The sequence below is a fragment of the Ichthyophthirius multifiliis genome, assembly GCF_000220395.1.
Source record: "Ichthyophthirius multifiliis unplaced genomic scaffold scaff_1120509249683, whole genome shotgun sequence".
NCBI lineage: Eukaryota > Ciliophora > Oligohymenophorea > Hymenostomatida > Ichthyophthirius > Ichthyophthirius multifiliis.
Window position 1 is genome coordinate 1 of NW_004087465.1, and position 16,889 is coordinate 16,889.

At 18.4% G+C, this 16,889-nt stretch overlaps 6 protein-coding genes across 6 annotated transcripts, besides 13 other annotated features; 4 read left to right on the plus strand and 2 right to left on the minus strand. All coding sequences in view use genetic code 6, as the record gives it.

Annotated features, from left to right (window-relative positions):
* Positions 1–203: 203 nt before the first annotated feature.
* Positions 204–868, plus strand: IMG5_022850 (hypothetical protein; the record flags this gene model as incomplete). Its single annotated transcript, XM_004039398.1, has 2 exons — positions 204–605; positions 726–868. The coding sequence occupies exons 1-2, from the start codon at positions 212–214 to the stop codon at positions 866–868; spliced, it is 537 nt and encodes a 178-aa protein (XP_004039446.1). The 5' UTR covers positions 204–211.
* Positions 610–695: a microsatellite.
* Positions 869–969: 101 nt separating the features above from the next.
* Positions 970–1,015: a microsatellite.
* A 619-nt stretch (positions 1,016–1,634) lies between these two features.
* IMG5_022860 (hypothetical protein) lies at positions 1,635–3,475 on the plus strand (the record flags this gene model as incomplete). Its single annotated transcript, XM_004039399.1, has 4 exons — positions 1,635–2,381; positions 2,431–2,574; positions 2,613–3,091; positions 3,139–3,475. The coding sequence occupies 4 exons, from the start codon at positions 1,635–1,637 to the stop codon at positions 3,473–3,475; spliced, it is 1,707 nt and encodes a 568-aa protein (XP_004039447.1).
* A 274-nt stretch (positions 3,476–3,749) lies between these two features.
* IMG5_022870 (PX domain protein) lies at positions 3,750–5,664 on the minus strand (the record flags this gene model as incomplete). The annotated part of the gene is made up of 7 exons (XM_004039400.1): positions 3,750–3,893; positions 3,946–4,098; positions 4,157–4,345; positions 4,390–4,480; positions 4,543–4,859; positions 4,895–5,137; positions 5,200–5,664. The coding sequence occupies 7 exons, from the start codon at positions 5,662–5,664 to the stop codon at positions 3,750–3,752; spliced, it is 1,602 nt and encodes a 533-aa protein (XP_004039448.1).
* A 189-nt stretch (positions 5,665–5,853) lies between these two features.
* Positions 5,854–5,909: a microsatellite.
* A 207-nt stretch (positions 5,910–6,116) lies between these two features.
* Positions 6,117–6,145: a microsatellite.
* Positions 6,117–6,167: a microsatellite.
* Positions 6,168–6,184: 17 nt separating this feature from the next.
* Positions 6,185–6,249: a microsatellite.
* Positions 6,250–6,271: 22 nt separating this feature from the next.
* Positions 6,272–6,332: a microsatellite.
* Positions 6,333–8,902: 2,570 nt separating this feature from the next.
* Positions 8,903–8,931: a microsatellite.
* A 1,093-nt stretch (positions 8,932–10,024) lies between these two features.
* IMG5_022880 (von willebrand factor type A domain protein) lies at positions 10,025–11,709 on the plus strand. Its single transcript, XM_004039401.1, has one exon. It carries the CDS (start codon positions 10,076–10,078, stop codon positions 11,678–11,680), a length of 1,605 nt encoding a protein of 534 aa, XP_004039449.1. The 5' UTR covers positions 10,025–10,075; the 3' UTR covers positions 11,681–11,709.
* Positions 11,710–12,566: 857 nt separating this feature from the next.
* Positions 12,567–12,591: a microsatellite.
* A 350-nt stretch (positions 12,592–12,941) lies between these two features.
* Positions 12,942–13,013: a microsatellite.
* Positions 13,014–13,119: 106 nt separating this feature from the next.
* Positions 13,120–13,745, plus strand: IMG5_022890 (hypothetical protein; the record flags this gene model as incomplete). The annotated part of the gene is made up of 3 exons (XM_004039402.1): positions 13,120–13,220; positions 13,279–13,581; positions 13,640–13,745. 3 exons carry the CDS (start codon positions 13,120–13,122, stop codon positions 13,743–13,745), a joined length of 510 nt encoding a protein of 169 aa, XP_004039450.1.
* Positions 13,746–14,394: 649 nt separating this feature from the next.
* Positions 14,395–14,511: a microsatellite.
* Positions 14,463–14,513: a microsatellite.
* A 159-nt stretch (positions 14,514–14,672) lies between these two features.
* Positions 14,673–14,718: a microsatellite.
* A 40-nt stretch (positions 14,719–14,758) lies between these two features.
* Positions 14,759–16,689, minus strand: IMG5_022900 (hypothetical protein; the record flags this gene model as incomplete). The annotated part of the gene is made up of 2 exons (XM_004039403.1): positions 14,759–15,786; positions 15,837–16,689. The coding sequence occupies 2 exons, from the start codon at positions 16,687–16,689 to the stop codon at positions 14,759–14,761; spliced, it is 1,881 nt and encodes a 626-aa protein (XP_004039451.1).
* Between the last annotated feature and the right edge of the window lie 200 nt (positions 16,690–16,889).

Sequence of the window (16,889 nt, forward strand, 5' to 3'; positions counted from 1 at the left end):
CAATCAAAGTAATTATTTTAAATTGCTGAATTTAATAGATATAGTTCTTCCACATGAACCTTCTCTGCAATAACTTAAAATATTAGACTGTTTATGTAAAAATTTGAATCCTGTAAGAGCTGAAGATGGTTTAAAATAAAAAGTTGTCTAGAGAATTTTAAAGGCTTTTAATTTTCAGATGGCAGCTTTTCAACCTATTTTATTTAATGTAATGAAAAAACATTTAGAAATTGGAGGATATTAAGTTGATGTGCCTACTGTTATTGCTTTAGTGGAAAGTCCCTACGAAAGTTTACAAAATTTAGGAATAAAAATTTTAACAATACTATCAGATCCAAACAAATCGAAAATAGGAAATTATGAATAGTAGTTTGAAAATTATATCAAATAAATTAATGAGTTAACTTTGTAAAGAAACAAAAAATAGGAATTCGTTAATAATACTTTGAAAACAGTTTCTAATTTAGCATTGAAAGATTCTATTAGACCTCATATTATTCATCATAAAGGAATTGAAATTTTACTAGCACATTTGAGAAATGATTAGAATGTGGAAGGATAAAGGATTTCAGCTAAAGGCTTACTTAATCTATCTATTGGATCAAGTAAATATATATAAATATAAATATAGATATATATATATATATATATATATATATATTATTATATTATATTATATTATTATATTATTATATTTTTTATTTTTATGCTTTTTTAAATAATAGGAGATATTAAAATGAGGATTGTTGGAGAGTTAGCCGAAGAAATTCAATTAATGCATAAAAATGAAATAGATTCTATTGTTTATGGGTATATTTAAACATTGCTTGTTTCTAAAGATAATAAGAAAGATTTTCCGGACATATGATATTTGTATTAAAATTAGATTTATATTATGTTTGTTTATTATTATATTATTTATAAATATAATCTTTTAAACAAAAGTTAAATAACTAATTCATTGAAATATAATTTATTAAAATTTTTATACTATTAAGATTTATTAATATATTAATTACATTTCAAAAAAATTGTTTAATAGTATTTTTTTTTTAATACAAAAATTATTATTTATTAATTTTTTTTTATTATTTTATCTTTTGTGTATTATATTAAAAAATGAATAAACAAAATTAAAAAATTTAAAATGAAAATCAAGAAAATTCTATATAAATGTACAATTAAATAAAATTATTATTTTTTCTTTTTTTAACCAAATAAGTTTAAGCAATAATTAATCAATAACAAAAACTCTAAGTTTTCAAGACTTTTAAATATTTCAAAACAATAATCAAGATAATTCTTTACAACCCAATATATAGTAATTATAAAATGAAAATAATTAACTATATGAATAACTAAATACCATATAATAATATGATTATAACAATAATAATACAATTCAAGAACACATATAAAACAATCCAATTCTAAATACATTAAAAGACCAAAATATACCTAATAAATTACAACCAATACAGACAGTTCAATAATTAGGCAACTAAAATTCATAAAATAACTATACAAAAGATTAGTAACCAATAGTTTATAAAGAACAATTAAACGAACAACAAAATATCTATATCGAAAACAATCGAAAAGTTCTTATAATATGTACAGGAGGTACAATAAGTATGTTCCCATCAGAATATGGCTTAAAAGTAAAATCAGGTATTTTTGCGAATTTTTTGAAGGATAATCCTTATTTATGTGATTAAGATTACACATATTTTAATAACGAAGATGATTTTTTGATCACCCCTTTAAGTGTTTATAATTAACGTACATGGTATAAAGTATATGAGTTAGAAAATCCAATAGACTCGACTAATATGAATGTTTTTTATTATGATTTAATAGCCCAAATAATTGAAGAAAATTATGAAAAGTATGACGGTTTTCTTATTTTGCATGGGACTGATACTATGGCCTATACAGCAAGTGCCTTATCTTTTATGCTTGAAAATTTATCTAAAACTGTAATTATTACAGGAAGTTAAATTCCATGTTCATCTATGAGAAACGATGGTTTTAATAATTTATTGTGTTCAATTACTGTGTGCGGGCATTATACAATTCCTGAAGTTATGATCTGTTTTAATGATAAGCTTTTTAGAGGGAATAGATGTACGAAAATGGATTCAAACTCTATGGATTCTTTCGATTCCCCTAATTATGAACCTTTGGCAGTTTTTGGAATAAATATTAATATTAATTGGGAAAAAATACTCAAAAAAAATCCCAACTAAAAACTAATTGTACATAAAAACTTGTGCGATAAAATTGCTATTATTAAATTCCACCCTTTTATTAGTTCAGAAACTCTAAATGTTATTCTTAATGATCATTATACTCGTGCTGTTATTATTGAAACTTATGGAGTATATTTAAAAAAAAAAGTTTAAAATTTTTATAACTTTTATTTTTTAGGCTGGTAATATTCCTATTAATAAACCTGAATTACTTGAAATGCTTAATTAAGCGCATTAATAAGGAAAAATATTAGTTAATTTATCGCAATGTTATCGTTCAAATGTTATGTCTATTTATGAAACAGGAAAAGCTTTATTAAAAGTATTTTTTTTAAATAAATTTTTATTTTTATTTTTTAGGTAGGAGTTGTTTGTGGATGGGATTGTACTTTCGAAGCAATGTCAAGCAAATTAGCATTTTTATTATCGAAAAACTATTCTACTGAAACAATAAAAATTCTTGTCTAATAAAATATGAGAGGAGAACTATCACCTCCATTAGAAAATGATATTTTTGAATTTCAATAAGAGCATTTTCTGTAAGCTTTAAAAGACGCAGTTTAATCTGGAAATGATGAAAGTATTGACATTCTTAAAACTTTAATTTTACCAAATATTACTTGTTATTTAAGTAAAGGAGGTTTGTTGAATAGTTTGATTTAACTTAAAAGTTATATTATTGATTTTACTTAAGGCGATTATGATGATAGGACAGGATTGCATTTAGCAGCTAGAGAAGGATAGTTGGAATGTTTGAAATTTCTTATAAGTGAATGTAAAGAAGTTAATTTAATTGATAAGTTTGGAAGATCTCCTTTATTTGAAGCTTGCTTAACGAGGTTTTCATTAGCTATTTTATTATTAATTTTAAGGATTTATTTTTTAGGTAAAAACAATGTATTATCGAACTAGAAAAAGCTGGAGGATAAGTAATTGGACCAAAAAATTTAATTACTTCTCTTTTAATGAATGCTATTAAAGAAAATGATAAAGAATTGTTTGATATTTTTTATATGGCAAAGTTAAAAGATTGGAATTAATATAAAACTATTGATGGAAGAACTTTAGCTCATGTAGCTGCTACATATAATAATGTAGAAATAATTAGATTTTTAAAATATTAATGTGAAATGAACTTTAATGATAAAGATAGATATGAGAGAACTGCTTTGGACGAGGCAAAAAAACGAAATCATAAGGAAATTTGTAAACTTTTAATGTGATTTTTAAGTAAATTATATTTAATTGTATTTTAAATAATTTTAATAAAACATTTACTATTTATTATATTATAAATTAAAAAATTATGCTATTTTTTAAAAATAAAAAATTATATCTTTTTTAATTTAGAAGAATAAAAATTTTTAATAGATAAAAATTATTATTTTTGGTATTTTTAAAAATAAATTTATAATATATTGGAAATTAGAATCGTTAAATATTATTATTTTTAGAAGGTTATTAAAAAATAAATATAAAATAATATAATTTTAATGTTCATTCATCTATATATTTAATATCATCAAATTAACTTAATAATTAATTTTTTTTCTCAATTTATATTTAATTATCATTTTAGTTAGATAAACCTTATGAAATATTTTCCATAGAATTTGTTAAATCTATCCAAACGAAACTTAACTTTTTTTTAATTTTCTTTTTTTATAAAATTTTTATAAATTAAAATATATACCTATGTAACTTAATAAGATTAATTTTTTGCGAATTCAGTAAAATGTTTAGAATATTCTTCCACTTTTATTCCTAAAAGTCTTTTTATTTCATTTTATACTGTATTATTATAATAACCATAAATATCTCTTAATTCGATTTCTGTAATTGAGTCCTTTTTAAAAAATTATTAAATGTATTTTTAAAAAAAATTATTGTATAAAAAAAATAACTTTTGGTAACATATATTAGAAAGCAAATTCTTTATTTTTTAATTTTCTTTATCTAATTAATTTAATAAAATTTGAAGGAATTTCCCATTTATGAATTTCTCCTAAAGTAAATAGTCTATCTTTTTTATAATTAAGCTTTTATTTATAAGAAAAAAATTCCTTTTCAGCGACATCTCTTTATTTTATTAACTAATTTTATAAAAAATTATTTTTTATTTTCATTATTTTATTACTCCTTTTAGTGATATTGATTCTTTGCTATAAAATTTGAACCATTTTATTAGATTTTCTTAAACTAACTTAATTTAATTAGTTAAAACATTACTATTTTTAGTTTAAAAAATATTTAATTTTACTTATAAACTTTATTTAATTTAATAATTTACCCCCATTAAACACAAGCATTATTTAAATTAATATAGATTTAATCTAGTAAACCGACCTTTATTTTCATTAATTTATAAAATAAAATATGGTAAATAAATACATCTTATGAATAGCGGTTTTTAAGATTTTATGTAATTTAATGCTATTAATTAAAACAATCACCAAGATTAAAAAGCGTAGTAGAGAGTTAATCAAAATCAATAATTAATTATTTACATAATTTTTTGATTTTCTTATAAATAGTTTCTTAATTTGATAAATAGTCTTAGTTTTATTTGAAAAAGACATTCATATCATTATTAATTACACAATCTGCCTTTTTAAAATTATTGATAAGAAAAAAAAAATAACTTTTCCATTTAAATTTTCTAAATTTTAAACACGTTATAATTTATTTAATCTTTCACTTTCTTTTTATAATTATTTAAACTATTCATCACTTACCATTCCTAAAAAACCTTCAATGTATTTAGAATTTTTTAATTCAGGAGATTTAAATATTTTATTTAAAAATTATTACATAAATGCCATTCTTTTATTTAAAAATAAAGGTTAGAAATTTCTTGTTGTTTATTTTTTTGGAATGGGAGGAATCTTTAAAAAAAATAAAAAAATTAATACTTAATGCATAAAAAAGCAAAAAATATATTATATACAGATATTCCAGGATAAGCTTTTTCCAAGGTTTAATGAAGCCAACAAAAATCATTATATCTCCTTGAAACAGTCCAATCTAATGGCTAAGTTTAAATAATATAAACTATATATGATTAAGAAAGTAATCCTCCTTATTTTTTTTCATATTTTTATACTAATATTTATATATTTTCTATTTGAGAAAGCTAATTCAGTTCCTATTTATTACAATTAAATGTTTTTTTGTAATTATTGTCATCTTGCTTTTTTAAATCATCTTTTTATTGATCAATTTAAATATCATCATGATTTTCAATCAAACTTGCATTTATTAATTATTTTTAAACTCTTTCTAAATCAAATTTTTAATTTTAATAATCATTTTAAAAATTTTATACAATCTATATATATTTAGTTTTTTATTTATTTATAAAAAGTATGTTTTGATACTATTTGTAATTATAATAATGGCCAACATTCAACATTTACTCCTTTGTTTATATATATATTAATATACTATTTTACAATATTTATTTTATAAATAATAATTTTACCTTAACGATTTATATTTTAAAGATATTATTAAAATATAGCTGGGTCAAAATTTTTTTCTATTATATTATCGTATAAATATTATTATTTATAACTAATATCTTCCATATATGAATATTATAAATTTATTAAAAATTAATAAATATAAAATAATTTTTTAAAGTAATAATAATATAAATAAATGTATATAATATCAATAATAATAAATTTATAGATATTCAAAGTAAATATATACACGTTTTACTTGTATAACTAAAAATTAATTTTATATTATAAAATTTATAATTAAAATAATGAATAAAATTATAAATTCAAAAATTGAAAAATAAATATAATTTTCATTAGAGTGAATATAGTTAAATATTAATTATTTATTTTAACTTTTAAAATAAAATAAAAAAATAGAAATAAAAATTAAAAAAATATCAAAATAAATGAATATTTAATATTTATACAAATAAAAAACAAATATAAAAAGATTTAAAAAAAAAATTAAATAACAATAAAAAAGAAATAAATATAAAAAACATTGCAAGTTTAATATAGTAAATATAATACATATATAATAAAATAAAAATATGTATAAATATATTAATATATATATTTATATATATATCTATTTTTAATCATTTTTTTCATTTCACCATATATAATAATATGTATTTTTTTTTTATAAGTTTTTTTTAATATCTTTTTCTTATTTTAACAATTTTAAATTAACAATTAGTTTTTAAAAAGTTTATATATATAAATATATATAAGAATATATATTTAGTTTAAATTTTTTATTTTTTTTTATTTTATATATATTTTTCCTATAAATTTACTATATATTTTATATTTTTTATATAATTATTAGCTCTTTTTTTTTTTTTTTTTTTAAATTAACATATAAAAATATATTGATTATTTATTATATTATAGTATTTTTTAATTTAACATTTTGCTTTTTTATATTTTATCTTATTAAAAATCTTTTATTTATCTTCTATATAGCTCTTATTAGCTATATTTTAATATTCTGATCTTTTATATATTTATTCATATCATTGGCTTTATTTTAATATATTTTTATTAAAAAAATATTCTGTAATAATAAAAATACATTAAATTATATACATTTTATAAATATTATAAAATTATTAATATAATTTTTTTTTAATGCTATTTAATATAAATTTATGCATTTTTTTGTATTAATTTTTTTAAACATGTTATTTTATATATTTTGATTATTAAGATTTACAATTAAATTAGAAAATATACTAAAAATAAATATTTTTTTTGATAGTATGATTATTTTATCTAAACCGTATTTCTCGCATATACATAAAGAAAACATTTTACTATAATTTAAGGAATTACTGTTAATATTAATATGAAATTTATATATTATTTGAATTAAACTAAATTTTATATTTTTATTTATTTAAATTTGGTTTAAAGAATTTCAATATTTCTAACTCTGAATTTGAGCAAAATAATACATAATAGTTTTTTTTTCTTTTATTTACTTCTTTTTAAATACGTTTGTATTTTACATTTTATTTATTTATTTAAATAAAAATATTTTTTCTTATAAATTAATTATTACTTTAATTTTTTTTCTTATAAAAATATATTAACAATTCTTTATTATAAAAATTATATATTAAAATGTAATTATTTTATGTTTTTAAAATAAAAAACATTATTTTTTCTATTTTTATAAATATTTATTAAGAAGTTCTTTAATTTTTGGATCATCCAATAAATTAGTTTTTTCCTTTTATTATAAAGTTTATATATTTGTACTCTTTTTATCTTTTAAAAGATTGCTACTATTATTAATAAAACTATCAATAGTTAAATTATTATGTGTACTTTTCAAATGATTAGCAATATCCATCAAAGACAATTTTTTTTCAAATTTCAACAAATTATTATCATAAATATAATCTAACTAAGCTTACTCTTCATCCGAAATTTTCTTTTAAGTTTGTCTTTTTTTCCTTAAATTAATATCAGGTAAAACATTAATATTTAACATATTCAATAATTCTTTTTATTTATCCAAATTCATCCAATATTTGTATTAAGTACTTAAATTTTCAATTCTCGTATAATTTTTCTTTAAAATAGAATATCCACCCTCGCCATGTCTCTTCAATCCTTTTATATAATTTTGATAATATTTTACATTATCGATTTCTTGTTTTTTTCTCAATCTAGGAATCATATAAATTTATAAAACAAGTCTTCTTAAAATACTTGGTCCTATAGCTTTTATCAAAGACTCCATTTCCAGATAATTAGAATGCAAACTATAAGGGACAATATAATTGATTTAATCGGGGTCTTTATGATCTAGCATAATAAAATCTGTTGTAATTACAACAAACTTTTTATTTAGTTTTTTATTTTCTTCAATTATTTTTTGCCGTTAATTCTTTTTAACTATTTAAATAAAACCTTTATTAGGGTCTGTAGTGAAAATATTTGTATTATAAGTTTATATTTATTTTAGTTAATTTAATTTATTCTCATCTATTATTAGTAAAGTTTAAAAATAAGTACTTAATTTTAAGCATAATTCTTCTTTTCCTAATGCTCCCATGCATATATATACATGCTTATTTTCATTTTTTTTAATAATTTCAACCATTTTGTTAAAAACTTCATCTTTTTCAGGAAAATTAAAAGCCGGATTACAATATGTATTATCAAAAATCATTTCATCTATTTAAATTGAAATATTTTGCATTTTCGAGTTTCTTAATTCAGGCGGAAATAAAATTTTATTGTTATTAACCATATTAATATTAAATCTAAAATCACCTGTATGTAATATATTTCCCATATAACCTTTAAATAAAAACATTACTGAACCTGGAATATGATGAGCATCAAATAAATACACATAAACCTTTAAATTGGGATTATCGTTTAAAAAAAAATCATGTTAAGTATTCAAAGCAAGACTAATTATATTTTATATCTTCGGAAATTTCTAAAGAATTAGATTTTTGGTTATTTCAGAACAATATATTTTTGAATAATCCCATTTGGAAGATAGACCTTAATAATGATCAGTATGAAAATGAGAAAGGAAATGTATAAATTTATTTTTTTAAAAGTTTTTACAAAAATCAAAATCATCTACTATTATGTTAGTGTTTGTAATAACACGCATTTTAATTTTATTTTTAATTTATATTTTTTTTACCGCAATAAAAAAGCTACAATTAATATTTTATAATTTTTTAAAAATTATGAATAAAATTTTTTACTGTAAAAGGAATATAATATAAATATTTTTTATTATTATTTTGAAATAATTTTTCAAGTATAAACTTTTATTTTTTAAATAAATATTAATCATATTTGAAATTTTAATTTTTAGAATATTAGAAAACTATATCTTATAGGAATTTACATTATCAAATATATAATATATTTATAACCAAATAAAAATATATGCATTTTTAATTTCTTTAATAATTTAATTAAGATTTTATAAATATAAAAAAAAACATTTATAAACTAGGAGAAATAACTGAAAAATTTATTTTTCTAAAATAAATTTATATAATAATAAAATTGGTTAATATATTTTATATAGGTAACATATAAATTTAAATATTTAAAAAACCTAAATATTAGTATTATGATGAAATTTTAAACAATTTATAATCCGTTTAACATATAAATCTATTTTATATAAAATATAAGTGTTACAAATATTTTGATCTAACAAATATAAAAATAAAATAATACTTTAAATAAGCTAGATAATTTACTTTGTATAAACTTGTTTATGTTATAATATTAATATAAATAAACATATTTATTTAATATATGTAATATTAATTTTTATAATTTACTAAATTCTAAATAAAGAAAAAATATCTTACACTAATAAAAATATTTTATATAACAATTTCATTTAAAATATATATAATTAATTATTAAAGCTTGTATTTTAGAATTTTTTAAAATTTATGTGTCAAAAATAATTAAAAAATATTACTCTAGTTAAACTTGAATTTTGAATAATAAAATTTAATACAGATGTAAAATAAAATATTAAGTCAAAAGAATATTATAAAAAAGTATAAATAGCATTTAAAACTTATTTTTTATAAGTTAATAGTTAATTTTTTATTATATTAATAAAATATGTTGCTATTATAATTATAAATATAAAATAGTAATTATAATTTATCAGAATATATTTAATTTATAATAGCAACTAATTTAGTATATAAATTTTTAAAATTAATAAAAATTATCGATATAAAAAAACATATAAATAAAGAAATAAATGTATATATTTAAAAAAAAACAAAATAATAATAATAAAACATGTCAAATTTCTAAAATTATTAATCTTAAAATTAAGATTAATATATTTTTAAAGAAAACAATAGTCTAAACTAATGTAAATATAATGATGATGATGACATAAAAAAAACTGATTATAAAGAAATAGCTAAAAAATAAAATACTCCTGAATATGATTTAGAAAAAGGATTATCTATTTCTGTCAAAACATTATAAAAACATTTCTAATTTAATTCTAAATAAGAATAACAAATACCTATAATGGTTTCTGTAAAAACACTCGAACAGACAATGGAATAAAGTGAAAAATAAAACATTTAAAACAATTCTATTGAAAATAGACCTAATATTGATTTAGTTTGTGTAATAGATAACTCGGGTTCAATGCAAGGCCAGAAATTAGAAAATGTCAAGAAAGCTTTACTATTTCTTCTTGATTTTATGAAAGAAAATGATAGACTTTGTTTGATTTTATTTAATAGTTATGGTCAAAGACTCTGTAGATTAATGACTACAAACTAATAAAATAAAAATGAATTTTAAAAGATTATAAATTAACTTTTTAGCAATGGAGGAACAGATATTAATAGTGGAATGGAAATTGCTTTTAAGGTTTTAAAAGAAAGAAAAAATTAAAATCCTGTTTCATCAATATTTTTACTTTCAGATGGTTAAGATAGTTCTGCAGAACAAAAAGTTTAATCAAGCTTACAAAAGCATTTACCTGATGAGATATTGACTATTCATTCATTTGGATTTGGATCTGATCATGATCCTGAATTAATGAATAAAATTTGTGCAATGAAAGATGGAAACTTTTATTATGTTGAAAAAATCGATTAAATTGACGAATTTTTTGTTGATGCTTTAGGTGGCTTATTCTCTGTAGTAGCTTAAGATATTAAAATTGATGTCAATATCAATATAGAAGATTAAAACTTTAATAAATATTTAAAAAATTGTCGAGTAAATAAAACTTATGGAGATATGTGGTAATGCTAAAAATAAAATCAAAATTTAACTATTAAAGCTAATTAATTAATTTCTGGAGTTTCTAAAGATTATGTTTTTGAATTAACTATTCCTCATTAGGATGTTTAAAAAATTGAGGATTTTGAAAGAAATGTTGAATTGATTAAAGTATAGATTTAAGCTATACCTATAAATTCTGAATATACAACTTCTGTAGTTAAAAATGCTAATTTAGTATTGACTCTTTTTACTGAATTTGAAAAAATTGCAGAAGATTCAGAATTTCATGATGATGTTGAATTTAATTATTTAAGGGTTAAAGCTGCAGAAGCTATGGATTTAGCAATTTAAGAAGCAGATCTTTAAAGATATGATTAAGGATAGTTAATTTTATAAAGTATGATTAAAAAGATAGAATTTTCTTGTCCTTAAAATAAATAAAAATTATAAAAGATAGTTGAGGATTTGGAAGAATGTAAAATTAAAGCTAAACCTTAAGTATATGAGGAAATCGGAAAATGTTAAATGATGATGAAGAAAAATATTAATTATAAATAACAATCGAGAGCTGTTGAATAAATGGATATAAACTAGAATAAGTTATAATAATAAATGAATTATAATATAAAAATAATGAAAACAGCTAAGAAATGATACTTAAATAAATCTATATAGTTACAAAATAATATTTTTTTATATCTATTGTATTAATTTTTTTTTGAATAAATTAAAATTTAAATATATAAATAAAATAGTATTATGTTTTTTAATTAAATAAATCTAATAATTTTATATTTATAGATTTATAAAAAAGTTTTTTTAAATATAAATCATTATTTTATATTTTATTTATTAAAATATGTTTTAAACTATAAAAATAAATATTAATTGATATTAATATAATATTTATTTTAAAAATTAATCTTTTTTAATGATAAAAATCAAAAGGATATTAATTAATAAAAAAAACTATAATAAAAATTAAAGATAAAAAATAAATTATATTTAAATTTATTTATGTATGTTACAAGCATTTTTAATATTATAATATACATTTTGAAGATTCATAGGAAGAAGATTTATTGTTCTTTATAAATTTTTCAAAATTTTGATTATATTAAGTTTTTCTTAATAAATAATTAAAGGTTGTTTGTTGATCTCAATTATTTTCTTTTAAAACTTTGAGTAAAAATTTCTATCATTTGTCTATAAAGACAATAATAAATTCATGCTTTTTCACTTTCCATTTATACGTAGTCTTTTTTCTTTAAAATTGAGTAAAATAATTTGATTTGATTTTTCCAATTTATTGATTTACGAAGTTATACGAAATAGAGAATCTTAAATGTAATAACTAAATCATATTTAAGCAAATTAACATTCAAATACTCATGTTTAAAGTTGCTTATAATTGTCCATAATACCTCTTAAATAAACTCAACTTATATGAAATATCATAAAAAGGGGGCTTTTATGTATTCAATATTTTTTTTTTTGAAAAAGTCTATATTTTTTTTTAATAAATTAAGATTTAAGCATTAAAAACAAAAAACAAAAAACAAAAAGATGAATTTATAATTAAAAAAATTTATTCATTATTTTATAAATTTAAATAAAAATTCTTTAATATTTCTAAATTAAATAAAAAAAAATATATCATATTTGTGTTAATATTAAAAATATTTTGTATTATTTAAATTATTAAATTATTTTTATAGTGTTTTTTTATAAAATTTATAATAAAAATATAGAAAATATATATATCAAAAAAAAATTTAATTTTAAATATATTTATTTATATATTTTTTATATAATATTTCTAATTTAATATCTTTTATTTTTATAAAAAAAAAAAAAATTAAAAATATAATTAATATGCAATGTATTATATATATATATTTGCATATTTTAAATATTTTTAATTTATATCTATTATTTTTGTAATTTTTTTCTCATTATTTTTTCTATATTAATTATTTTTTAATTTTATTTGTACTTTTTTATGATTTTTAATTTTATAACTAAATATATAAAATAATCTAAATTTAAATATTATCAAAAAAAATAACAAAATAAATCTAAAAAAAGCCAAAATGTCAAAAATATTACAAAAAGCAAAAAAAGTTTAAGAAAAAAAGCCACGTAACCTTTAAATGTTTTGGATTTAAAGAAAGAAACAACATTATAAGAACCAGTAAAATATAAAATTTTATAATTATTAATTTAATTTTTTTTTAATAAAAATATAAAAGGTTGTAAAAAGCTAAATTGAAAATGTAAGAAAAGTAGTTGAATAAGATGATGCATGGGGCGATGAAGATTAAGCATAAACAGTATAAATTTTAGATGCTCCTTTAAACAGATAATCAGATGAAGCGCCGTAAAAAAACAAATAATTTATATGTAATAAATTTTAAAAAAAAAGTTAAGAAAGAGCAAATGTAAGATAATAAGAAGATAATGCTACATGGGCTTCTATATAGGAAGTGGTAGTAGAACAATCTAATTAATAAAAAGAAGAAGTTCCTTAAATTTAGCCTGCCTAAGAAAAAAAAGTATTAAATAATTTTATAATGAAATATAATTTATATATATATATATATTCTATAAAAGATAATAAGAACATCATGGATACCATAAGCAGCAAAGGAACAAGTATTTTAATAAGATTTTGTTGCTAAAGAAGACGATTTTGTTGACTTAAAAGAAGAAACATTGAATGAAAATCCTAAACCAAAAAAACAGACAAGATAAATATAGCAAGAAGAAGTTAAAGCTCCTAGATTTTAAAATTCTAGTAAAGGAGGATTTGTTCCATTAGAATAAAATGAATAAACTAAAAAAATGATTGAATTATAAGAAAAAATGCAAAAAACATATATTATTTCTGATAAATAATAATAACCAAGAGAAAATAAAGAAGCTAAAGAAGAATTATTTGTTCATTCCTAATAACTTCCAAAATTTATAAATAAAAAAGCTGAAGGAAGCACCTTTGTCCCTATTCAAAAAACTGATTTAGAATTAAAATAAGAAGAAGCTTAAAGAAGAGCAGAATAAAGACTCAAAGAATAAGCATTAATTTAAAAATAGGAAAAATATTAATAAGAAAAATAATTGAAGGAAGTTGTTAATGTATAAGAAGATTAGAATAAACCTATTCCTAGATTTGTTAACAAAAAAAAATAAGATTAAGGACCTAATTTTATCCCTATTGAAGTGAAAAAATAAGAAAATATAGAAGCTTAGTAAACGCCTTAAACTGAACAAAGTCAAGAGAGTTAAAAATAAATTGGTGAATAAAATGATGATGGATTTATGGTTGTATAGGATAAGGATTTGGTAAAAAAAATTCAAAAACAAATACAAAATAAATAATGATAATATATATATTTTTTATATTATAAAAAATAAATAATAATTTTATATTTTTTAGTTTTTATAAATATATAATTACATATATATAATAATTTTTATATTTATAATATTAAATGTTTTATTTTTTATAATTAAATCTTCTGATTTTTTTATATGTAAAATAAAAACATTTATTCTAAAAATTTAAAAATTTTAAAATAATATATTAAGTAAATAAATTGATTATTTCTCTATATATATATATTTCTTCTTATTATTTATTACAAAATATTTATATTAATTATTTATTATAATTATATATATTAATATTTATAAAATTAAACTATATAGTTATTATGAATTCTTATATTGAATTCAATTATTTATATCGAAATTGTTTTTACTTTTATTAATAGTTTGAAAATCATTTTTTTATTGCTACATAAAAAACTATTATTATTATTAATTTCTCCCTATTTAAAATTCTTGTTAAAAATCATTTTATTTAAGTCTTGTTTATTGTTGTTTAGTATTCAAAATTACAAAATTTTCCTAAGCATAGTACTCATTAAAGTCTATTTTAAAGCTCAAATATCTTAACTTATCATTATGTTTTATAAGCTAAAGTAATTAAGCAAAAGCTTACTAATATTCCTTATTAAATTCTTTAAAATTATTTGCACTTTGAGGAATTTAAAAATCTGAGTTTTCTAAATTATTATCTTTAAAATCAGCGTCTTATTCTTCTTCTAATTAATTAATAATAAGTTTAGCCCTTTATTCGACTTTAAACTATCTAATTCTTTCATGTTCATCCTAGACTTCGGTAATTAAAACTTATTAATTTATTCTAAATTTGAGAATCAAAGTCGCTATTTTATTAATTTTTTCATAAATTTTTAAACTATCCTATGTAAGGAGTGATTTTGTAAGAACATTTTATACAAACTCTTCATGTTTATCAATTATAGTTTAAAAGTCTTCACTTTTATCGAATTCTTCGCAAAACTCTTTCCAACTGCTTTCGATAGCATCGACCATAATATAACACATGAAATTGTTTATAAAATTAATCATTTCATGCCTTGTCCTATTTATTTTGGCATACAAAGAACCGATATTTTCTTTTTAATTCATTATATTTCCTGCTTTCATGTGGCTCAACCAAACTTGAGATAAAGTATGACTTATACGACGCATTCGCCATAAAAAGTTGAAAATTTTTAAATATTTTCTCATAACTTCTTTAGATAAAATAGTATCTAAAGGCGCTTCTACATGATAGTCCAAAGAAAATATATCCCATCCTTTATCTCCTGGAGATGCTTCTAATAACTTTACATCTAATCTTTAAGAAGTTTCACTATTAGCATTACTTGATCTTATTGCACTTTCTAATTATCCTGAAATTATTTGTTTTATTATTAAAATTAAAATATAAATGAAAATATACCTAATAAATTATGCCTAAAAATCTAATTAGCAGGTTGAGAAAGTTCATCGTATAATAAATGCATTAATTATTAAATAAAATCTCCTTATCCCATAAGTAGGAATTGTTTAATTGCATAAAGATGTTTTTTTAGGTGATATTTATTCACTAAAACATCCATAATTTGATTATTGACTAGTCTAGAAGCATCTCTTAACCAACTTTTGAGCTAATCTGCATTTTTTTCGACTTTGAAATTAAAGAATTCTAAATTTAGTTTCCAATCATTTTATTTACAAGCCTTATGTAAAAAGTTAATACTTCTCCCTAAATTGAATATTATTTAAGCACTTTCTCTAACAATAATATTTGGAATTTATTAAATTACAAGAAAATACTTATTTTTCCATATATCATTATTATTATTATTTTCTTATTACTAATTTATTCCTACGAAAAATTCCTTATAATTATCACATAATTCTCCTTAATAAATCCACAAACTAATATACTTTAAAAATGGCTCGTAGACTTTTTACAAAATCCTCTACATTAGCAACTAAACATGTGTATTTCCTTACATTTCGTATACACTTATTTAAGAAATAATCTGAAATCCAAACATCCCTTGTACACTTTCACATACTGTAGCAAGCCATTTTAGTCTTTCTGAAGGTTATTACATCCATAATTACATTTTTCGAAGAGTTAATTCATTTGAAGAAGTTAATTCTTTTTCGAAAATCGCTATAAAGTCGGTAAAATTCGGACAGTTCTTCCTTTATGGCTGAAATTAAAGAACATATTACTTACCCTTATTAGTTTTAATTTATTATATCCTTAGATTTTTTTAAAATAATTTCCCACCTTACATAATTTATTTACAAGAATTCTCACAGGTTCACTTAAGGGGATATTATTTTTGATTGCAAAACGATTTTCTTGAAAATTGAAAACAATATAATGACCATCTATCGCTTAAAAAACAAATATTAAATCCCTTATAATGTCTTTTTCTGATAAATCGATTTATTAATTGCCTTTATTATGTATTTTTTGGATTACTTAACTTAT